Here is a 26,321-nt window from a genome sequence, read left to right as displayed (position 1 = left end):
TCCGGTATGTTGTAACAAGTGATTTATCTCCTGGAATTTTCAGTTTTACAGTATCAGCTTATAAGATGCAGTTAAACTTTCTATGCACTCTGTATTTCCAGTTGTTTTATCCTTACGATCATCAAGAATGACATGATATCACATGATTTCTTCATGTGTAAATTATACAAAAATATAGGGTATCAAGACAAAAGCATAATTGTAATATTTTAAGATAATCTCATGATGTTTTTATAGGACTTGTTACAGATTTATGAACAGTTCCACCAAATCTTGCTTTTCCTAAAATAGTCAGTGAATGTTTTCGTTCAGGGCCGTTTTTTAAAACCGATCTCTCTCAGGGCCAATGACAACAAATGAGTCCCAGAGAATTACTGCTTCTGTTTACTGCGCTGTACTGTTGCAGGCAATTCCTGAAATATGTAAAGCAACTTTGTCATAATTACCATTCATTAAAAGTGCTATACAAATAACTCTGAATTGCAGAGATTCATTTGGAAGAACAGATTTTCAGACTCTTTGTTTGGAAGTCGTTGGAGTTGAATTGTGAATTGTTAGAGGCATAAAATATTAGTAATTGTAATGATTTGAGGTAGCCTATAATGAAACTAAAGGCTTAGCATTTGTCATAAACACATTTTATTCTTATAAATATAAGACTGCTTGAAACTGCGACTTTGAATTTATCGGCTTCATGTCAAAATAGCTGTGAAATTGTTGGCTCTTTTCTTAAATTATTATAATTATTATTTCTTTTTTGTCTTTCGTTTGTGTCCCAAATTGGTAACACTTTGTTTTCACAGTCCACTTTAGACATTCTACTAACTATAAGTAACTTTGCACACTCATGTCAACTCTCATTATGGTATTAGTGGACTGTTGGTTTATAATAAATTGACATGTCAGTAGAATGTCTGTTGGAGGAACATCAAAATAAAGTTTTAGCAGATATTAAGCATAGAGTCTAATAATATTGTAATGACTGCTAGTTGACATAGTCAAAGTAATCTACAATTAGTAGAATGTCTAAAGTGGACTATCGAAATAAAGCATTACTAAACTCTTTTACATTTGGTATAATTTAAACATGATCATTCTAAACAAGCGATAATCCATCAATATTACTTTATATGTGCACATGTTTTTAAACTAAAAGTTAGAATGGATGCTGTTCAGTAAATCCTTGTCATGACAAATATACCAGAGCATAGGTAAATGCAGACGTGTGCTGTGTTGTCATTAACGATGTGTTTATCATTTCTGCAATAAATCTGTGATCAAATATCGTTGAAGTCTAATTACAAATAGTTTTGAGATGAAATGTTTCAATAGCATGCAGTGAGTGCAAACAACAATGGTGGGCCCTTGATGTTTCCATCTAAACTGGTTAACAAACAAGTTTCGTCTCTTCTTTAGACTATAAATCAGTGAAGTACCCAGTTAAATGTTATATAACTCAAAGGAACCAGCATTTCATCGACCATCATGTTTGCAGGGAACGTAGCGTCATATTACATAGCTCCCCAGCGTGGCCTCAGGGATTGATGCATCGTCTGCAATCATATTTGACATCATGATTAAGAATATTTGTCCAAATAATGGAGGCCATTATGACTTTAACAAGCTCTGCAATGTGTTCCATGAATGCAAGAGGATAGCGCTACATTGATCTGCTAGTAGTTACGGCGATTGGATTAGGCTGTGTGGAAATCGATACAACTTCTGGCCGGCTTAAGAGACGAGCCTTTTTAGAGAAGCAGAGACAGTAACAAAATAAGGTCCTGCTGCCATCATCACCCAGAGCAGATGCCTTGGTGAAATAATCAGTAATACAATCAAGGTCTCTGTGAGATGAGAAATCCTACTAGGGCTGTGTAATCCAGTTTGGTGGGGATTTGGAGCCCATGCACTTCTCATTATCTGACGGCACACAATAATGTCTGGATTAGATCCCCTCGGCCACACCAATGAATATTTGGCGAACTCATGACAAGAGTAATATATGACCTCTAGCATCCCTCGCTGTAACACTGCGACAATCATCCGTGTAGCCTTTAGGCTTCATTGTTTGGATTACATATGTTGCATTACATTACATAACATTACATTCATTCCTTATAACCTTTAGGCATCATTTATTTGACATCCACTGATTTAAAATTGCATTTAAAAAAATCATATTTCATTTCATTTCATTTCATTTCAATTTAGTTGTTTTGGTTTACTCCAACGGAACAACATACAAATTATGACAATGATAATCTCAGTTACTGATTAATTATTTTAAAATAATTTAATGTGAGTTTAAATATCATTTTGCTTTACTGGAAAGGAACATTTGTAATTCACCTCAGATCTTGAAACTAAATTAAAGGAAACAAGTATGTTCAAACTGTGAACTTAGTGTGAGCAAACAAGTGCAATATATGACAAAGATTGTTTAAGTTACTCAGTATGTATTTTTAATAATGTTAAAATGGTGTAATATTTATTCATTTATGTGCTGTGTGCTTGCAGATAGACTCCGCCCGTACACTGTTCTGATTGGCTGTGGTTTTTGATTGATTTTGACAATTACCATGTGGACCATGGTGTAGTAGACAAACAAATTGCTTGTCACTGGAATCTTATCGCATCACTTTTGGTTAAGATATGGTGTAAGCTTCAATGTGCCAATTTTCCAACACTGTGACTATCATGATTTTAATCTTATGCCTCATTGATTGATTGCATTTTTTTTTTTTTTTTTTACATTTGTTTGCAATGTTCCCTATGCAGAAGAATAAACTTAAATATGGCAATTTTGTAAAAAGGGAACCATTACCATTTTTACAACCATTAGTTCACATTAATGTAGCATGAACAAACATTAATATCATAAATCATAAATCCTATTAATTAATTAATTAATTTAATAATTATAAAATGTGATAATATTTTTTCTTTATAAATTAACATTATCCTAGAATAACAAATGCTGTAAAAAGTATTGCTCGTTGTTAGTTCATAACTAATTGATGAACTGAACCTTGTATAGTTTAAACATAAATAAAGGAAAAACCAGGGCTTTGCTAACTCTATCCCAACCCCTAGCACCCAACACCAGAAGAAACCATTTTAACGAGCTTCTTACCCACAGGTGACATCTCAGGTACACTAGCCGTGTAGGGGCCCTCCAGGAACTTCGGCTCATTGTCGTTGATGTCCTGCACCTTGATGACAAACTCGGACTCTGGTTCCAGTGGACGGTTGGTGTCGATGTCCACCGCTTGCGCTCGCAGCGTGTAGTAAGGCTTCTCCTCCCGATCCAGACTGCGTAAAGCGTGTATGTCCCCGGTGGTCTGGTCGATGGTGAATATTGTTCCAGCCCCATCGCCTGAGAGAGTGTATTTCACTCCGCTATCCCCTTTATCCAAGTCAGTGTGTAACTAAGGGAGACAGAAAGAGTGGCAAAAATGTGTCAAACAGTGGCAAAGATGTACAGTATAATATTGCTCTCTGGAATACAAAGAGTGTTTTAATGACCATAGTGGTATATATGACTATATGGGTCTTATGGGTCTTTTTTTCTTTTTTTTTTTCTTTTTTGAGTTTTATACATCATCATGTATGCATGCTAAAGCATGCTAAAATTTACTAAATGTTATCTGCAACAGAGGATTAAGTGAAAAAAAGAGAAATTACACATGCAAGGATAGCCTGTGTGCCATATATAAACTTTGCATACGGGTCTGGAAGTTTATAATGTAATTATTCCTGACAGAAAACTTTGCTGTTTCGTCATTGACTTTTCAGCATGATTAAAATATTTCCTTTGATTTGAACTCTGAGGATGTGATTTGCTCTGTTAGCCTGCAGGTAGATGAACCTGACCTAATTCTTTCTGCACAGTCGTCTCTCCGTCAGTTTTTCGTTTTGCTTAAATCCTCTTTTTATTTTATTTTATTTTATTTATTTATTTTATTTATTTTCCTACCCTCAAGCTTTATGTTAGAACACACTACTCATATTGTCTGGGTTGCTGTGCCAGTCATGGAGGAAATGTGTCTCTAAAGTTGAATGATGGAGGAAAAAATCTGATTTTATGATAACATTTTTCAGTTCCAATTTATGTCTACAATGTTTTATGAATGGGCTCCTTTTTTTCCACATAACACAGACTATTTTGATTTTGAATTTGAATGTCATTTAGAATGACAAGATTATGACTTTTTATAATTGCAAATAAAATGTATTATTTAATTGATGATTATATAATTATACAATTTATATAATAATTTTATATAGGGTGAATTGCCCTAATGTGGGACATTTTTAGCACTTCAGAATTCTGTGACATATTGCGATGTAACCAAAACATTATACCATTTTAAAAACCCCAGGATGTGTCCTAATCAAATCAAAAGAGAAAATTCAGATAACCCATTCATAAGAGAAATTATAGACATATTAGTGCTCTTATTGCAAGTCATCTGATACCATCTGCAGCTTCCTAATGTGGGACAGTTATGTCATTTATTTATTTAGACACATAATATATATTTTTACTGTTGTTATATTAAGTTCATTCAGATTTGTATTATTTGTAATCTCATGAATTATGGTACTTTTAATTCAGCTCTGAACAGTGTTCAACCCTGGTATCATCTAAAGCATCTAAAGTGAACTGCATTTGAATGCAGTCAAAACAGTAAAATTGTTCAAAAATGATATTATATCAATGCTCCACAGTGTCATTAATCATATGCAAGTCTCTCATCTGAGAGAGCATCAATCAAAGACTGTGCAGAAGTTGTTGAAACTTTAAAAAGCTTTTGTTTTTCCCAATCTGCATAATATCTGGAGCGCACCGTAAATCAGAAAGAGAGCTTAATTATCAGAACGCCTCATTGTCACATGTCAGCACATTCAGAAGTGAATGAAAGGAACGAGAATAGAGGAAGAAAAAAGAAAAGGGAGATTTTCAAAAGAGCTAAAATTCAACAATCACTCCACTGATAACTTGAAGTGGGAAAGTTAGGTGATACTAATTAAAAATAGAATTAGCATAACAATAGCAATCAATTACACAAAAAGGATTCATGTGCAGACTGGGTCCTCGAGACATCTTGGAAGAAACCTCACGAATATTCGCGCAGAATTAGTGAGAACATCTTTCTTTCTTTCTTTCTTTCTTTCTTTCTTTCTTTCTTTCTTTCTTTCTTTCTTTCTTTCTTTCTTTCTTTCTTTCTTTCTTTCTTTCTTTCTTTTTCTCTCTCTCTCTCTCTCTCTCTCTCTCTCTCTCTCTCTCTCTCTCTCTCTCTCTTTCTCTCTCTCTCTCTCTCCCTCTCTTTCTCTTTCTCTCTCTCTCCCTCTCTCTCTCTCTCTCTCTCTCTCTCTCTCTCTCTCTCTCTCTCTCTCTCTCTCTCTGATAATAAGTTCAGAAAAAATAAAACACAAATCAGGCTAACCGGTCTTCCCAGACACTCATTAGGCTCTCAGAAGAAACACTTGCTATTATTTTTCACAGTCATGAGAAGTTGGAAAGTCGTTCAGCACAAACTGACAAGTACAAAAAAGTGATAAAAGTGGGAAATATGAATTTACATGCAAATTCTTGCCAAATCAGAAAACGCAGCAGGGGAGAAATAGAAAGCAGAGGTTCAGTGCATACTAAGATGTCTGTTACCTGTTAGATGTGTGTTCACGCACGCACGCGCACACACACATTTTTGAGAATTATTTTTAAGAATTTTTCCCTTTTGAATACTTTTACAGTTATTTTAAGAATCTCTTTGGCATGCTTAGGCATAAAGTGGAGATTTATTAGAATTTAGGTTAATAATAGCTTACTAAAAGGTTTTCACTTGAATTTACTCACTATCCAAAACCAAAAAGTAATTTTATTACACTTTTATTTGGCCATGCTATGTAGTAAATATGAATGTACCTTATTGTTTAAATAACTACCTTGCATATTATGTGCACTTATATTATTTATAAGTTAAAGTTCTAGTCTGAGATAATGCTGAATATTGAAGCATGCTTTTTTATTTCATCAAATGGCAAGTTATTGCAAATTTGTGGCTTGCAGTCACACATCTGCTTAACATCTTTGGAATTTCTTTGTCATCCAGTAAGGCTTAGACCTCCATTATGCTGTTTTCTGCATATATCTACAGTAAAGATAAGCACTGGATTTCATACTGTCACAGGTGCTGAGAGAGCAACAGTCGAATACTTGCCTTCTCTCAAACCAGGGACAATTAGAGGACTGTTCTACCGCCTGCGGACTCAATAGGGTTCTAATATACTAGAGGAATAAATAAAGGGTCTATTATCATTCAGAGCCCCTAAGCGAAGGATCAAATCTTCACCAGCCTTTTTAGCAGTTACAAAACTAGTAATTATTAAAGCTGTAATTTTGCAGAGAGGATAAAGATAAGCTGTGTTTGCAGGATATTTATAATGTTTTCAAAGCCCTGACCAGATCTCATTGATCTGTTAGTGTGCTTTTCATAATAATATGGGTGGTTGATGTAAGCTCAGCTCCCCATATTATGTGTGTTTCTGTATTCAAGCGTGGGCATGAACATACGGTTCATTGCATGGTGTCGGACCAGTAATTAAATGCATGTTTGGTTTTCAAAGGAAGCGTCAGCTCGATGACTGGATATTTCTTACACACCGGGATACTGAAACCCCTTGAGGACCAGCGTTCCTGCACACTCACTTGCATGCTAATACAGTCAGACCGGGGCCTAAACACTCAGCCAATTCACTTAAATAAATACATTCCCCAGCGTGTTACGACTGCAAGGTGTCTGAGTAGACGAGCATGAATCCTTTACTCCAAACCTGTGTGTGTGTGTGTGTGTGTGTATGTGTTTATGGATGTGAAAAAGCAGACATCTGTGCTAGAGGATACATATGATTGTGTGTGTGGTTAAAGGTCCATTATGTGTGACCAAAATCTAACATCATATGTGGATTTTATTTTTTTAAATCATGTATGTGTTATGTGTGCGTGTGTGTGAAATTTGTCAATGTTTTTTAATTAAGTCTCTTTTGCTTACCAAGGTTGCGTTTATTTTATAAAAAATGCTGTAAAAAAAAAACAGTAATATTGTGTAGTATTATTAAAATTGGAAAGAACTTGTTTATGTAATATATTTTTAATTCCTGGCATTTATTCCTGTGAATAAAGCAACGCTGAATTTCCAGCAGCCATAGTGTGGCTGAATAATTAACAATGTTTTAAAAATATATATAATTATGAATGTTAAATGGCAAATGTTTCTTGAGCAGCAAATCAGCATAGATTGATTTCTGAAGGATCATGTGACACTGAAGACTGGAGTACTGATGCTGAAAAAATTATCACAGGAATAAATTACATTTTCAAATATATTAAAACGGAATACATTTAAAATATTTTTGGATCAAAGAATGCAGCTTTGGTAAGCATAAGAGATATCAGTCACACTTTAATTTAGGGCCCAACTCTCACTATTAACTATGACTTTTACCTCAATAAACTCCTAATTACTGCTTTATTAATAGTTATTAAGGGATTGTTAAGTTTAGGTATTGGGTAGGATTAAAGGATGTAGAATATGGTCATGCAGAATAAGGCATCAATATGTGCTTTATAAGTACTAATAAACAGCCCATATCTAATATGCATGCTAAGTGACTAGTTAATAGTGAGAATTGGAAATAGAAAAAATAATTTTTATTTTGTTTATTATTATACGGTACTGTAAATATCATCAGGCACTTTGGGAATGGCTGTATTGGCTTAGGGATGTTCATAAATGGGTGTGTTGAGATCAGGATGTGCGTTTTACATATGTCAAGTCTGTAGTTTTGATAAAAGTAAGAGAACGGAAGAGTGCCTGTGTTTGTTTTCATTTCTGGTGCTCTGGGGTGCAGACTCACTGTAAACTGTGAAATCTGTCTCACACTCCTGTAGTTTGTCATGCAGTTCGCTGTTTGATTGTATGAGAGAGAAAGCACATTTTTGTGTAAGCTTCTATTTTTTTTTTTTGTCATAAGTTGGAATACTGACGTGCTTTGTGTGTGTGTGTTTCATGAAACAAACACACCAGCCTCAACAGATGGAGAGAGTCTCAGGTGGATAAACAGCTGATCTAATCGCAAGCAATTAAGGAATACTACATTGTACTTCCACATCAAAACTGCAGGAACACACTCACATAACAACTGGAACAAAAGAAAAGTGGAAAAGCTGCGTATAAACAAACAATCAAAGTCCATCAGGCTCAAAGGACAAATTATATCTGACAGTAGCTTTTCAATCTTCTGGGTGTTCTGTGATAAGAGGACAAACGTGTTTTTTTTTTGTTTTTTTTTTCAGAATATTATCATAACACAGTGTTGGGGAAAGTTAAAAGTAATGTGTTGCAATATTGCGTTACTCCCCAAAAAAGTAACTAATTGCGTTCATTACTTTTGCATTATTTTCTCACCTGGGCTGTGCTTGCTTATTTTTTTTATAACAAAAAAAAGTTCTATGTTTGGCAAATGTAAAGGCCCCTTCATGCCACAAGTGAAATGAATAAGTGGAATGAAATGCAAATTCCCTCCTTTACAGTAGAGGGCGCAGCTCAAACAAACCTTTCAGCTGTGCTGCCATTCTGGTTTGCAGGAAAAATCATAGATATATATATAAACACTAGATACCTCGTACGCGCTGTTGGCCAATGGAGGTCGACGTCCGCACGTGGCGGCCATCTTGCTACAGTGTACTCGCTCACTACTTCAATGGTGCATGTACTTTTAAATAACCATAACTTGCTCATTTTTCTACCGATTTTCAAACGGTTTGGTTTGTTATAAACGTCAGAGATGTAGTTATGACACTGCATACATACACTGCATACATATGAAAAATTATAACATACATGTTCAAGCATTCGGAATTATAGCCACGTTAATAACGTTTGTAAGAAACCAAACCGTTTGTAAATCCGTCAAGATTTCAGCGAGATAAGAGGATTTGTGTGCGTGCTGATCATTCACCTTAATGCACAGAGCACTGTCACAAGATGGCCGAACGATGATGCCGGAAGTGACTGCGCCATAACACATCTAGTGTTTATATATATATCTATGGGAAAAATATGATCACCCCCTATACCCTTAAATAGGGCACTAATTGAGGGAACAGCCATTAGTGGTGTCCGAAACCATAGTAGATGTTATCGAGTGCACTCATATAGTCTCAATGCACCGCAATAACGAGTGTACGACCAAGCATACAAGCATACAGTGTATGCTCAACGTCTAGAGAATACCCATAATGCACTGTGAGAGTCGCGCACCGAATAAAATCCCGCATCTGACCAGAAGATGGTGCTCACAGCTGAATCATCCATCCGTCCATTTCCCAAACCGTTGATCCAATGTGGGTACAGCGTAATATCATACAGGTAAAGATTACCTTTTAATTGATTAATACATTGTTTAATGACTAATTATACATAGTTTCCGTGACAGAGTTCAAGATAAATATTTTCATCTTACTATTGGATCAGCCAGTTTGATAAGTTTCAAATGATTGTTAAACAGCAAGCACAAACTATGCAAAAGCAGCAGCCCATTCAAACTCAGCTTTGCCATCACAGTCAAGTCAAGTCAAGTCAAGTATATTTGTATAGCGCTTTTCACAATACAGATTGTATCAAAGCAGCTTCACAGTATTAAATTAAAATAATACAACAAGGTTTGTTGGAATAAATTCCATTTGAAAATATATTCAAATAGAAAACAGTTCATTTAAATTGTAATAATATTGCACATTTATTGTTATATGTTTATATTTGTATAGTGTTATATATTGTTATATTCATATATAATTGTTAAACTGATGATTGTGATTTTTTGGATATGCAATGTATAAAACGTAATACCATCTTTCAATTAATTAACTGATGCAAGATTGTCTAGCTTTAATGCTTCTATACATGACAGATGAACATCTTTTTTTCTCGGCTATAGCTGAATTAGGCCTGTAATGGGGATCACAGTTCAAAAAATTAATAAGCTATATGAATAAATTGAAGGAAAAGTGTTAAAAAGCAATTTCAACTTTCAAGTCAGTAATATCGGCTCACTCTGAATTCATCTGGCCTCAATGCAAGGAGCGAGAGATACTGCTAGGAACATTAGAGGTTTTTGAACTACGTGTGCAGTGCAATTCAAGCAGAAATCTCATTATTATAAAAGTTGGATTAGAAGAATGCGTGTATTATATTGGCAGTGCAGATAAATGACATCATTATTCCACTATTCCTTTAACCTATCTGTGCCAGCGCATTCGTCATCTGTGGCATACAGGATGGGCTGCTGCATTGGGTTTCACATGCATAATTTGGGGCAGAGTTATCCGTACAAATGACTCCACATCTGCAGAATTAGTTTGGCATCAGGTTTTTGTGAGCTAAACGGCGTGAGCTTTGGGAGGGGTGAGATTACTGCAGCGTGATTGTTTTTGAGGTGTTGGGTTATTGAGCTGCTCGGGTTCCTGCATGCATTTCATGGCCAGTTTGGATCATGGTTCTTCAAATGTAAGCGTGTGGAATAAATAAATCTATAAATAGATAAATAAAATCCCTTGATTTTTAATATTTGGCTAGTTTATGTGCTGCTGCGCGTCCCTGTGTTTGTAATAAGCAGAGTGTATGCGCGTTGTGCACCCACCTATGGGTGCACATTACTAATGCACCCTTTAAATAACCCCCAAAAAATAGTGCACCATTGACTTTAGAGACCAGGTTTTTGTTGGTCAATGGCGCAGTCTATTTCAGTTGCCTCAATAACACACCTCATTTTCAGACCAGCACGCCCATGGGCGAACAAATGGGCGCAAATGCATTTGCTATTTAAACAACGTGGCGCAAGACGTGAAAATGATAACTGTGTCAGGCTGAAACTAGCAAAAAACACTTTTGTCGCGCCTGGCGCTGCATTGCACCGGGTGTATAATAGGGCCCTATATGGGTCTGCAAACAGTCTTATCAGGTGCACATTTCCAATCATGCTTGAGTCTCATTAAATGCACACAGTAAAGATGACCTCTCTTTTAACCAAGCTATGTCGTGAGACGAACACAGGTAAAGACTGGCCTGTTTAAGATAAGCTCTCCAGCACAAAATCCATTATTATCTGCTACTAGTTGCTGTCAGCCTGCAAGGTCAACCCTAGATGGGGAATTCAGAAGAGGCTTAATCTGGCTTGGAACACATTTGGTGCAGAAGAAGCACTTCTGATCCCAGCAAGGTCAAGTATTACTTTAGTGCTCAAGTGTGCTGTTGCATTTTGGGTACCAGAGTAAGCATTCTGGAATTATCTCTCCCAAATCCATGTAATTATATTCATTTGGACTCAGAGGCAAAAAGCAATCGTTTATCAGCAGTGAAAGTGAATACAAAATGAATACAAACAAATGAATATTATGCAAACCTGCAATAATTAAACATGTTAAATAATACAAATATACTTTATGTATTTAATCTCACTTTATTTACCAATGTCTTTGCTGCTGACCTTCGTTGATCCAATTCGACCATACTAGCAAGCAAAAATGACTTTAGATAAACTTTTTGTTCTTGTTTTTATTACTTAAGTAAGAGTGTTGAACTTTCTTGCAATCCATGGGTACGTTTCCCGTCCGACGACGTAACTCGCTGCTTAACTACCACTACCAGTAGGATCCATCATTGAAGAAATCAACAGGGTAGTCACAAGTGTTTCCCGAAACCTTATTGTCTAAATTTGATGTTCAAACACAATATTTAATGATGTCATGCAGATGGGGGAGTAATAACTTCTTTTAATAAATCAGTTTGAGATCAAATTCATGCCAGATTTTTTTGCTATAAATCACAGCATTGAGGACTAATTATCAGTTTGCTTTTTGCATTTTACTATATATATATATATATATATATATATATATATATATATATAGCATATATTAATAAATGTGTAATGCATGACATGCAACACTGTAGTCCACACATCCATAGTGCATCGTGTGCTTAACCATAAATAAGCCCAGTTAAGTTATCCATGGCAATGGCACTCAAAACCTCTGTTAATGCTTTAGACATGCTTGGTGAAGAGAGTGAATGGATAATTGCAGTGTGTCTTGCTGGGTCTATGTACATGGTAACCTTGATTAGTGTACAGGTCACTGGAGAGATTCTGTCTGGTCATTTGACGCTGATTACTGGAGTGAGCAGCCTGTGATTGCATTATGGAGCTCAGTGTTCTCGCTCCAGCTACTGTGTATTTATGTGTGTGTTAGACATTTAAAGGGTCGGTTTAACCATTTAACGTATGAACAATTTTAAATTGAAGGGATGGGGTATCTTGGATATCATTGTAAATTGTGCATATGAAGCTTGTTCTCTTTCATTTCAAAGTCAACATGAAACAACGTTCCTAACCCATTTTACTTCTCTAATGTGACATTTCTGAAATAAATATTCAAAGAGGAGAAAAAAAGTAGGGCAGTACTAGATTTTATCCAGTGGGAATTGATTGGATTGTGAAAAGTGTTTCATACTAGATTGAGTCTGAAACAGTGCAGACACTCAATTTTGGATGAGGTTTTTAGACCGTGTCATGGAGGCTGAAGGTCAAGTTCACCCAGAACATCTTCTTAACCTTTTCCAGTTGTTGAATTCATTGTTATTTTATACTTTTGAGTGATTTGTATGTTTCATTCAATATGCGACTCTGGACCACAAAACCAGTCACATGGGTCAATTTTTTGAAATTGAGATTTATACATCACATGAAAGCTGAATAAATAAGCTTTCCATTGTTGTATGTTTTGTCAGGTATGACAATATTTAGCCGAGATACAACTATTTTAAAATCTGGAATCTGAGGGTGCAAAAAAATCGAAACATTGAGAAAATCTCCTTTAAAGTTGTTCATTTATGTTGGCGATTGTGCTGCATTCACTCACAGAAATAAATGTTTTATATATTTACGGTAGGAAATTTACTAAATATCTTCATGGAACATGATCTATACTTAATATCCTAAATGATTTTTGGCATAAAAGAAAAATCTATGATTTTGACCCATACAATGTATTGTTGGCTATTGCCACATATAAACCCGTGCAACTTATGACTGGCTTTGTGATCCAGGGTCACATATTACTTGCCATTTCTTTGTAAATATTCTTCTAGCAATTTGTGAGTGAAAGTTGTTTCAGAGTAAATCTTATATAAAAAATAAATAAAATAAAATAAAACAAATCAGTAAATTATAATCAATGTTAACCAGCATTAAGTTACTTATACTTAAGGAAGGCACAGTGTCTGGCCTAGGAAAGTAACATTATTGCATTTTGATAAAGTTAGTCTTCATGATCTTTTTAAAAAAAAAAAAAATTTTTTTTATTATGTGCACTGATTAATTTATGCAAAACAAGACCTTAAGTGTGTAAGAAAAAGTGATTAAGAAAAGTGCATAGACTCAATTTGGGATTTCATATTGATGTTGAAGTTGTATCAAGCTGTGTACATCCATCCATGCTTATCTGTAAAAATGTATTATATATATACTATTGGTAAATAGCCCTCTTGACTCCCATGTTGATATCCATGTCTTCATAAGTTATGTTGAAAATACATGAAAGCTAATGATAGGTTGTCTCAGACAGATAAGATTGCAGTCATTTCTGGGAATTAATCTGAGAAGGTGACGGGGAGAGAAGAGGTGGACGTGGGTGTCAATAACACGATGGAAGTGAGTAAGTGTCAACCTGTTAGCCAGAAAGAGCTCACGTAAACAAGCTGTAAAATTGATGGTCTTTCTACAAAATACATTATAGTAAATGAGAGACCTTTCTGAGGAAAGTATTTTTCTGAAGTTTTTCTAATGGATTTTGGGCAGCAAATTTATATGCTGACAACCTCAATTTCAGCCTGTTCATCATACAAGGCTGCAGCATGTCTTTAGAAGACTTGCAAGTTGAACATACTATTTTTATTGCTATTTTAAGGTTTGTTTTCTCATGTGATAAAACATATTCGGCCACTATTAACTGTTGTTGCATGACAAAGAAAGGACAACCTTTTGAATTCTATGGTTTTACGTAATAAGACATAGGCTAATAAAATAATAAAAATCATCATTAGCAGGTCTTAAAGATGAACAACAACACATTACATAATACAAAGTGTCATTGTTTAACAAAAACGAGGCAAAAATTAAGTGTTCTTTTTTTTCTTTCACAAAAAGAGCACAAGAGTAAGGCAGAGGCAGCAAAGGAGAAGCTACATGGTTTATTGAAAAGGCTGTTTGATAGCAGCTGATGAACAGATTGTGTTGAGAAAGGCTGAAGATGAGTGAAAGATGATGTCAGTGCAGGTAAAACTGAGAGAATGGGAAGGTTTCAAAAGATCTGGAGCATCCCGCCCAGCTGCCATTTTTGGATTGGGTCTGTAAATACCTATCTCAAATTTTCCCAGACAACGTGGTGTACATCTCCTTTAGACAGAGATAATCTTTCTTTTATCAGACTCTTTGTTAAGAGCACGGATCCTCTTCTGTGTTCCCTGCACATACAATTTCCTGCGTCTTTCTCGCCAAAGCTTGCCGCGGGATGGACACACACACACAGAAAAAGCCCATTCGGTTGTGCCTTTGTAAACACAGTATAAACCCTTGATCCGCTTGGGTCTCCTGATGATTCGTTTGTGCTCATCTGGGATTGAAATCCTCAGATATGAGGTGAACGTGATCCAGCTTAACTTTCTGGGAAGCTCCCTCTGCTCTATAGTCAATCTGAAATGCCTTTTGCAGCCGTTTTGCATCCGCAAACTGAGTGAAACTTAATTTACAGGGGTGTATATGTGTAATTAAATATCTATATTCATGTATTGCCCTGTAAATTTAAACAAACTTTTAAACATGTAGGCTACATTTAGATTTTCATTCTGATTCAGTTTATGTATATGAGTGTGTTTTATATATATATATAAAAAAAATAGTATAAAAAATTGGCTACTAAGTACCAGAATGGTAGCCTGGGAAAACTCTGAAATTTGAGATTTGCTCTGCAAGTCCGTCTGGCCAAGAGCCCATTCAAGCCCATTTCCAATTTGTCCAAATCGAGGCACCAATCACAAACGTTGAGGCGGGCTTTACACGATGACAAACGCTCTGATTGGTTTTAGGTCTATCCAATTGCGCTCAGAGGCATTTGAGCGACATCTGTTGGTGACACCCCTTTGGAAATGGGCTGTGAATGAACCTTCCCCAGACCCACTTTCAGTTACAACTGAGAAGGGTCTGGTGTCAACCAGGCTACCAGAATGGAGCCAGGAGGTTGTAAAGATAGGGTTGAAAATTTAGAAGGATTCATGATAGCTGAAAATAAAAGTTGTTTTGGAGGCAGATAAAGTTATTACGTTTTGATGCAACATTACAAAAAAATATTTTTTTCATTTGGTCTGTGATGTCTCGATGAACATTCACATTCAAGTATCGATGAATCATGCACAATAAGACCAGGAACGTGCATTAAGAAAGTAAATGGGTTCAATTTTGATTTCATGTTGACTTGAAACATCATAAAATGACACACAGATACACATCATATCAAATTACTTTTGTATATTGGTTAATTTGCCTTTTAAAATTACTGCTATCAGATATGAAAGGTTGGAAACCGAGGTTGACTGATTGCACTTTGGCTAATGATGTCATAAATTATGTTACATCATAAAGTTGCTTAAACCTGTCTACCTGTGTTTTTGAGATTATATATAGTCTTTATTATGTTATTAGCTCAGATGATTGAAGAAAGAGGTGAATTGTGGGTGGTCATAAGTGACAGAGAGAGGAGGGGTTTAATGGTGATTGAAAGGCTAAAGCAGGACAGGGAGAGGAGGAGAAAGAGAACCTGATTTATAGTGAGCAGAATGATTGTCGTTTTTTCCTGCGAACAGACATTGCTCAACACCCGGGACGGTGGTGCATTATTTAATTGCAGAATTGAAGCTTTGTTGTTGTATTCCCAAAGGCTCAATGAGGTTTTTATTCATCTGTAATAAACGATAAAATGCTGATGTGTTGTAGAGTTTCTCCTGTATCTGGAGGCTGTGATGTTCTCATGCTCACAGCTTTTGCATAAATGCATGCCAAAAAAAATTAAATAAAATACATCTGGCTGCTGTTGCATATCATGTGTCAATCCATCAACTCTTCTGCTTGGAATGAATATTTTATGCTTGCAAAAATGTTATCTTATAAAATAAGATATCTATTAGGTCTCCACTGCCAAAATTCCATGTCTACCACTAAAACAACGGGGTTGGTTATTCCTGTTATGCTGTACATTTCAGTGTCCCTGTCATAAGGTATGCGTTATGATGGATAAAATATTAAACTCTCAATTTTTAAAGATGAATTCATTTTATGTATTTGCAATACATTTGAGTATTGTTATTTTTGTCATGTGTTTGGGTACTACTAGTCTCTTTCTAACCTGAAAAATGGCAATTTTTTAATCCCTATTGAAGTCTATTAAAAAAAGAAAGAAAAAAACATTCTGCTTTCAATTCTGCTATTGCAATGTAACACTATCCCTGGTTTCACAGACTAGGCTTAAACCTAGTCCCAGACTAAAATGTAGCCTATGTTTTAACTGAAAGCAACTTGCACTGACATATCTTGAAATATGTCAGTGCCATTGTTTTGTTTCACGATGCACATCAGTAATGTTTATATATATATATATATATACACACATATATACATATAAGGCTCATTTGTAAAAGCTACTAAACTGCTCTAATTGAACGAAGGCCTAAACATGGCTTAATCTAAGCCCTTTTTGTGAAACCGGGCCTAAAAGTAATAAAGCTTAAGGCTGAATCCCAATTCTCTGTCTTACCCCTTCCCCTTATCCCTTCCCCTTAGTTTTGCACGTTCACGTGAGAGTAAGGGCTATCCCAATTCTCATTTTGATCAAGGGCTAGGGGTAAGACGAAGGGGTAGGGGAAGGGGTAAGACAGAGAATTGGGATTCAGCCTAAGTGTCTGTTCTTAACCAGAGCTTATTTCTAAAAGTCTTGTATACACTTTCATAGAATTACTTCCTTAAATTACGACACAAGCATACAGATTTTTTAAAGGTTACAGATCTCAAAGTAGCCTACTGCTTAACATGAATGACCCAGGCCATGTCATTTAAGAATATAATTAAATTTGATTTTTACTTTTTGTAAGGAAAATGTGAGTGGAGCAGGGCTCTTTATCACGATGCTTGAATAATGGGTGGTTGAAGTTTTCTGAGTGGTTTATAGTGCATTACTATGCGGTTGCTGAGGTGTTCTTATTGGTTTGTAGTGCGTTGCTATGGGGTTGCTGAGGTGTTCTTATTGGACTGTAGTGTGTTGCTATGCTGTTGCTGATGTGTTCTTATTGGACTCAGAGCTGTTGAAAAACAGAGTTATGACACTCCCATAGACTTCCATAGGAACTGAGGAATGCGGAAGTAAGGTGAGTCGTGGAGCAAAAAATAGTTCCAAACACTAAAGTTCCTGCATTGAACCCCATTTATTTCAGTGTTTCTCAAGCAGACGTGCAAGTAAGTTGATAAAATAACTGCATTTTTTTACATTTTAACACATTAGTTGACTTCAAGCCAGTAGTGGTATTTTATGAAGCGTGTTATAGTTCATGTTTATCGTTATATAATAGTTAGACTATAATTTAAGTTAGATAATGTGAGAAATACTTCAATAGCTACCATAACCAGATTCTAGTTGTCGTATTTTAACGATTTTGGTCTTTTTAATATCTTTCTCTACTTGTAGGAGGTTGAATGAGTTTATGAAGACTGCCTATTCAAGGAATAATCTAGCGCCTCACTGGATATATTATACAATAAATATTTGTTGAATGCACTTGGTTGCCTTGTTTTATGTAACGCTATTTTAAACTTCTGTCTTGGGTTAAATTCAATATTTGCTTTCACTGACCTACCGTCAGACGGCGGTGGGAAATGAAGAAAAAGGAAGACCTTCTAGGTCTAATTGTAGTTATTGCGTAATCAATTTAAATTATTTGCAAATTATATTTTATTTTAAAATATGCACACATTCACTCTTTTTCATATTTATAATATGTCAAAAATGCTAAACGTTTGTTGTCTTGTCACATTCAGTTATGAATTGTGTGAATCCTGATAGGATGTTCAGTTCAAAATGGCGAAATTTAATAAAAAGTTGAGTAGTTTGCATCGCTGGATATTACTGTCAGTCATTGAACATTTCTATCATAAAACAGTTGTCAAATATTAAATGTTTAGCTGCTTACCACTACACTCTTCCGCACTCGTCTTCTGTGAACAAGACCCACCTTCTTCGATTTGATTGGTTAATTTGACATTGTCGAGCGCTGTTGGACTGCTGAGGCAGAGCAGCCTAAAATTTTTACTTTTAAAACATTTGTCATTCTAACAACAACAAACAGCTTTACTCATTCTAACCACTAAAATAAAAAAATAAGACAGATAAAATGAGAAAATATTAATTCAAACATAGTGATGTCTATCCTGCTCAAACACATTCAAAGAGATTGACAGCGCAGAGTTGTTTGGAACAATTGAGAGCTCCATGAACCATGTGACCATGTGGCAGCAAGATCAAAGCATGTCACAACTCTATTTTTCAACAAATCTGATTGGACTGTAGTGCGTTGCAATGCAATTGCTGAAGTGTTCTTTTCGGTTTGTAGTCCGTTTCTACGTGGTTGCTGAGATGTTCTGATATGGATTGTTTAAATGGTTAAATAAAAAGTAACAGAAATAAAAATAAATGTATGTGTCATCTCTTCATAAACAAATGTAACATGTTATGACAGGCCTTACTATGGTGGCCCAGTAGTGCACAACACAACGGAATTTAAAAAGCAAACATAAGTTCACAACATAACGGAAATAAGCCACAACACAACGGAAAATGTACAACACAACGAAATAAGTATAAACGTAAACTAACTTTACCTGGCTCCGAGAGCCCTCTAGTGGTCGGGAGCATTTCCGTTGTGTTGCGGCTTTATTTCGTTGTGTTGTACATTTTCCGTTGTGTTGTGGCTTAATTCATGGTTCATCAGAAATACCAACCCATACACAAACAAAAAGCAGTTTGGATGCCAATAGATAAAGGTAATGGACATGGCAGAGAAACAATACAAAGTCCCAAGTGCAATTTATGCCTGCCTAAGAAGCCAAAAGAAACACAAGCATTGTTCTTTCCGCTCCTTTTTCATTTTGTTCAGTCCTTAGACACCATAGCACACAACCCTCTTTCTGTCACACAGCAGTAAACAAATGTTAGGTGAGTCGTGCATTTATTAATTCAAAATAGACAAAAGCCAGTCCCTGGTTCAAGGTAAAAACAAAACAAGCCAAAAGAGAAGCTTCCTTGCTTTTTCTCTTACCTCTAAACCCCAGCCATGATCAGTTACGGTCTTGGAACTCATTGAATATGCGTTGTGACATTAGCGTGTTTATTATTATTTTTTTTATTATGCTAATCAGTTTTGCTGGTTTTTTGGCTCATTGTCCTGATTAAGACGTCTTACGCAAACCGCTCTGAAGAGTATGCAAAGCAGACCCCGCTAAAGCTGGCGAAGTATTCATCTGTGCCGCAAGTCATGTTTGCTGATTTGTTGTGGCCTTGAGCATTCCATTGTCACTTTTTTTCTTTGTTTCTCCTAGTTCTCTTGGTAAATTCACATTTACCTGTCTGATAATGAAACCGCTATTGCAGAAAGAGAATGAATTCCTGTTCTAGGAAACCTGACCGTAGTTTGACATAAAAAGTTAAGCAAATGCTAAATATAATGTCATTTCCTTCCGCTTTGAGTGACATATAGGATGTATCAGGTGATTTGTTCCATTAAACTGGGTAAAGTGTGGAGGGCACAAGTTCATACTTTCTTAGAGGGAAAATCCTCTTTAAATGTTAAATAAAGTGAGGTGTTCAAATCATGCTCCACATGGCAGGGGACGAAGCCATCTGTTTTAAGATGAATTTGGCACAAAATGAAGCCCTTAATCACTACTAAGAAGGAACTTGACTTTGGGAGATTTGTTTAGTCTCTTCCTCTCCATATATCTGCATGTACAGTATTTGGGAAAAAAGGCGGTGACAGTGACACAGTGGCAAGGCCCATCAGCGATGAATCTTATTAATGTAAAATAATATTCATACTGAAATGTCTCATTTTACTTGATAAGTGTGTGGAAAGATCAGGTCGGGTTATAATCTGCTGAAGGCGATGTTCTGTGGAAGACTAAGGCACTTTTCTGCATGAAAATTAGATTTCAGCTTCAAGTTGTGTTGTTGTGACCGCATGCTCAGAAATGCACCAATGAATATGAATGGTTTGTGATTAAAGATCACTGTCAGTGTGCACATGTCTTCCACCAAAATGTGTGCATCATGCTAAAAACCAATTTTTACCTGATGACAGATTCATGTTAATGCAATACAACAGAAAAATTACATTATGTGACCTGTCAGCTGCATTATTATTAGAATTAATGGCAAAGTCTCACTGTCTGTATTGTCTGGGGGCTGGATTTCATCGCTTCCAATATGTGCTGCTGTATTTTCCTTAAACACGTGAAGATTTTTATATTTTGTCATGAAACTATTTATATACTGAGTGCTTTTTTGGAGTAACAGACAAAAACATAAACTTTTACCTTGTTTCTTTTACAGTTTTAAGAAAACACTTTTTCTTAGGATCTAACAAAATTTCATGTACTCAGGTTTTATGCACATATGTTTGTATACATGGTTAGTGAATGAGACCCAATTTCTGTTTGACTGTTCTTACTTAAGAGGATTTGTATTAGATCTCAAATCAGTGAGTTTTTGGTATTACAATGTGTAAGCTGTCACTACTTATGTTTTCTTGCTTAACTATCTTGGTAAGTCGTGGTAAGAAAACACTGACTGAAACAAAATAATGGAAATATTACGGCAGATGCCTGTCTATCCTGTGCTTTTAGCTTATCTTAAGGAACGTTAAGACATTGAGTCTCTGAGTTCCTTTAATATGGGACAGAATATGTTAGTTCATTTAGGCAAACGAATATGAGCTGTGGGTTTGGATTAAACAAATTAAAGGAAAGGCAGACAGATCCCAAGGCAGCGGGGACTGGCTTTGGCTCAGTATGACTTCTGAAAGCTGTTACGGTTATTAAGTTGCAGTTGAAATGCAATCATACTTCTTATCCTTGATCAAAGCACTTTATACCTTTCCAACGTACTGTGGGTCCGAGCCCATGTACTCCTCAAGCACAAAGAACTGGTTCCACACCCAGCCCCTCTTGACCCTCTGGAATCCTCTGGAACCTCCATTCCTTCCTGCCGCCGATGGCCCCGTCTGGCTGTGGGGCCACTCTTGCCCTGGCCTGCTTTGGACGGGAGCGCAGGAGCTCTGCTCAAAGAGGAAGCACAGGAACAGCAGCAGGCAGTTCCTCCTCAGCATTGGGCGGACTGTTATGGCGCAGTTCCCAGGTCAAGGTCCAGAGGAAAAAGGTGAGAGACAAGAGATCCAGGGCTCCGAGGCTCACAAGCTGGAGCGTGAATCCAGTAGAGAGGGTGTCCGGGTAGTCAGGGGTCCTGTGCTCTACCACTCCCCTCGATGGAGATTTGACTCAAGTCACCCAGGTAATAAATTCATCACCTGCAACTGAAAAAAGAGAAATCAGTTTTGTAGCTATGCAGAAGGTTTTTTTTGTATTGTATATATATATATTTTTAATGCGGAATAGCTACAATATACATTTTGTGGAATGTCCAGTCATCTAAATATATCAGTGACCCTGTTTTGACCCCTGTTTGCCATCTGAAAAGATGAAAGCACAGTGGGAAAGTACAGGAACATAAATGCTTAATGCAGCCTCTAAAATGCTCTATGGCTGCTGTGGAATGCTGTCTTTCTATTAATACTGCCGTACACTCACAGCATGTCCATTCTTAGAGAGATCTGGAACTGCATAGTGAATAGCTGTCATAGTGGAGTTCTTTTTTTGTGCCTTGAGAAAAAAGTTTTTTTCCCTTGGATTTAAAATCAGTGCTCGAGGTACACTCAGTATTGAGGATTTGGGGTGCAATATCAATATTTAGGGCTTTAGGGAAGTGACTGACCGACCCCCTAATCGCTTTTCGGGCACCTCAGCATAATGGCTGCCCACTGTTCCGGGTGTGTCACGGTTTGCAGTGTGTGTGTGTGTTCACTACTCACTACTCTGCTCCTAATGTGTGTGCACTAACTTGGATGGGTTAAATGCAGAGTACAAATTCTGAGTATGGGTTACCATACGTGACCTTCACATGTCACTTTCACTTTCAATATTATTAAATACATAACTAAATAAATGTTTTGATAATTCAATATTAATACATCTTTCATTAAATGTGGGTTTGCTTATACCAAGGCTAAAATTGATTCATTTTAAAATAACTTTTTCTTTTTTAACATATTTTAAAATGTATTCCTTTATAATGGCATTGCTGAATTTTCAGCATCATTACTCCAGTCTTCAGTGTCACATGGTCTTTCAGAAATCATTCTAATGTGCTGATTTGCTGCTCAAGAAACATTTCTTCGTATTATAAATGCTGGAAACAGTTTTTACACCATTTAAAAGTTTGAGGTAAGACTTGAGCACCAAATCAGCATATTAGAATGATTTCAGAAGGATCACGTGACACTGAAGACTGGAGCAATGATGCTGAAAATTCAGCTTTACCATCACCAAAATAAATGACATTTTAAAATACATTCAAATAGAAAACGGTAAACTGTATGAACTCAAATAGAAAAAGTTCCAGTTAAAATTCCACTATAGCATATAATTTAGTTGATTAATGTAGTGTTCTAATAATGGATTTGAAAGGATTTGTATGAGAAGTACCTTTGGCCCATCACTTGTTATTCCTATATGGCTTAGAGAAATATTTGTTTTAGTAGTAATAGTATTAGAGCTGTGCTGATACAATCATATAGATAGAGCAATATTTGTTGTCATGATATTGTGCTTCAGATCCTTTTATCAATATTTTTATTTTGTGCATCCATATCATGTCCAACAGATCGATTGAAGAAGCAAGTCGTCCAAATAAGCACAGAGATTCACTCTGTTATGGACACACTGGGTGTGTTTAATGCTGTTTCAGTCACAATCCAATTTATGATGTTGTGATGCACTGCAGTGCATTGAATCATGACATATTTATACTGATCATATTATATGTTAAGGTAGCTGTCGATAACCCAAGTCCTAAAAAGTGTTATTATTAGTTGAAAAAAAAAAGGTAATTGAGACTATTTTTTGGTCACTTGGAACTTTGAATGTGACTTTTTATTCTTAATAACGTATAGCATGCTCTGACAATAACTATACAGTTTTTCTGTCACTTTCACCACACCCGCACACACTTGTCACTACGTACAGTTCAGTGGGAAAGTGTAGCGAACATTTATCTGTGAATCATTATCATATCATGTTAAGAATAACCTTTGTCACTTTGTTAGCAAAAAGCAATTCCATTAAAGTCAGCAATTTTACACAGAAGCTGTCACCAGGAGCAGCTTGCAATTATTGCTCAGATCCATCAAGAATTGTAACGAGCTAGTGGTTATCTGAGCATCTCTGCCTAGGAACGCGTTCAACAAGATGTGTCAGGTTCCTAAATTACCATGATTAGATGGTAATTTAATCAAACAGTTAGTTTCTCTGAGAAAGGGACAAAACATATCCCCCTTGATAAAAAACAAAAACAGCAAACAAACCTTTCAGCGTGGATTTGGATGACATTAAACCATATTTAAGATGCAATGGACCGTGGTACATCCAAAAGCAGAGACAAATCATGTAACCATAATTACTGGGGACTGTCATATCTTCAGATATTGAAGCCATAGGCAATTTAGCACTGTTTGAGATCAGTTCAGACAATTTTGTGAGGAAGGGAAAGCCTTCCAATTGGACACTCTAGCACTGCTAATAAAATGTCCTTGTATTAATATACTTACACTACCAATTTGGTGTCTGTGAGATTATGTAGTATCTAATGCATTTATTTAATCAAAATGCAATATAGTATAATAATAGTATTACATTTAAGTGTTGTTTCCTTGAAAAAAAAAAAAAAAAGAAAAGAAAAGGAAAAAATCATGCCTTTAAATAGCTTGAATGTAACTCTACACCCTTGGCTCATTTAGTATACTCGGTTCTATGAATGTGCACATTAGCCCCGCCTCCACTCACTCACACCAGCTCAGAGATCCACTTGTTGACGATCACACAATGACGTGATTGGTTACAAGGTAGTTTGTGATGTCAGAAAAAAAAGCGATTTGAGACTGTCTGTGAGAAAATACTTAGCAATGGTGTTGACTTATGAATTTACACATGTTTTGTCTTAAAGCATATTTAAAACACCACATAGACATATAAGCAATATTACAACTTTGATTTTCACCACAGGGGGACTTTAAAATTGTATATTACAAAATATTTTTTTTGTTGGGCCTTTGATCTTTGGTAATGTCAAAGGGCTGAAAGAGACATATACGAGAACGCTGCTCTTATATAAATGAGGCACTAGGATGATGTATTTGTCTAATGCATGGCCAGACATGAAAGTATATGAAATCTGCATTTACATTTAATGCTGTGGTTATGTAATACAGTTCCAAGTGTTTCAGTAGCCATCCTTTACCTCCTGATACAATGCTGTTACAGATGTACTGTACATCATTGCGAGCCTGTGCTCAACACCTCATCGATCTTGTTAATCCAGTTCACCCATAAGATTTGAAACATTTTCAGTTTCGCTAGCTCTCACACCACCTGATTCATCCTAATGCCAACCCAATAATCTCCGATATGCCTGGGTGCATCTCACCTCTCCAGTGTGCTTCATTGGCTGCGGGATTGATCGCTAGCTTTTTGTGCCCAGGTCAATGTGCTTATCAGTTTGCCAGCGCTGAACCCCACCTGCTACCACCCAGTGGTAGTTTGGCAGCATTCAAGTGCATCAAGTGTAAACAGTAAGCCAATCCCGCCAGGTTTCTCAGTTAGCTCACAATAGATCTGGAGGTGCTGGCACACCAAGAGTGGTCGGAGGAGGCCAGAGAAAGGAGTAGCTCTTAAAGCCTGCCAGACTTGATACTCCTGCAGGGGAGGTGTTGATGGAAAAGCAGTTGACTTCTTATCCCTGGATGCTCTCAGACAAAACAGCCTTTTTCAAAGCCCAAAAAAAAAATCAAAGAGACACTTCAGACTGGTTCATATAGAACGAGACACGGCTGGTAAAATTTAACCTGCCTGTTCTAATCAAGAAGCAAACGTGAAAATGATTCAGAGTCATAAATTTAAGCTATGGTTATAAAATCTCTGCAGTAACTTCAGGCTCTTAACATGCAGGTTCCATCTGAGTTGTCCCCAATGAAATGTGCCTTGCTAAATCAGTTTAGATTACATATTTACTATCTAATGTACTATGCAATGTATGCTTAGTATTTGCTATGAAGTGAGTGAATGAGGAAAACAAACAGAGGAATATCGTTTGTGTCTTATCTTGAGAGGAACGCATGAAACAATCTCTGCACATCTGAATGCGTATTTCAAGTGGCATTTTAAACACAAAGTCTTCCACTAAAATAAAATATCTTTACGTCACTGTAGATTTGGGTTTAAGAGACTTCAGAATAATCCATATCAATATTTATAATAATCACATGCTGTGACTGACTGTACAATATTATTGTACAATCAACTTGGCTGTGTCAGTCATTTCAAATTAAATTACATTAAAGCAGAACTTGGTCACTTTTTTAACTTAATAAAACTGTCTAGAAATCATTTGGATGGTTAAACAACCTGTTCTGGTGATATTGGTGACTTTCCCCGCTCCCCCCAGCGTTCCCAGGCGGAAAACCAACCTTGCAACTTGGGGACTACCGTCCCGGCAGCGATATTTTTTTTCACAGGATGGTAGGGGAAGACTCATGAATATTCATTAGGGAAGTCATCCCTGATTGGTCTTAACCCCAGTGACGGGTAGGTTTAGGGCGGGGTTAGGGGTAGGTCATCAGACCCCCAGTGGCGGGTAGGTTTAGGGGTGGGGTTAGGGGTAGGTCATCAGACCAATCAGGGATGACTTCCCTAATGAATATTCATGAGTCTTCCCCTACCATCCTGTGAAAAAAAATATTGCGTCCCGGCAAGATAGAAATTGGAAGTCTCGTGAAAAG

General features: G+C 36.4%; 1 protein-coding gene across 1 annotated transcript in view; it reads right to left on the bottom strand.

Moving 5' to 3' along the window:
• cdh12b (cadherin 12b) overlaps positions 1-26,321 on the bottom strand; it is a 140,923-nt gene that overhangs the window by 55,272 nt on the left and 59,330 nt on the right. The window contains exons 2-3 of the mRNA XM_084433726.1: positions 21,309-21,746; positions 3,134-3,428 (exon numbers count right to left, since the gene is read on the bottom strand). Coding sequence (XP_084289852.1) covers positions 3,134-3,428; positions 21,309-21,542 — 529 coding nt within the window. The 5' untranslated portion in view covers positions 21,543-21,746. The remainder of the gene's footprint in view (positions 1-3,133; positions 3,429-21,308; positions 21,747-26,321) is intronic.

This window comes from Rutilus rutilus (genome assembly GCF_951802725.1).
Source record: "Rutilus rutilus genome assembly, chromosome: 16".
Lineage (NCBI taxonomy): Eukaryota > Metazoa > Chordata > Actinopteri > Cypriniformes > Leuciscidae > Rutilus > Rutilus rutilus.
The sequence above is the reverse complement of the archived record's forward strand: the minus strand, read 5'-3'. Positions and strand labels throughout refer to the sequence as shown.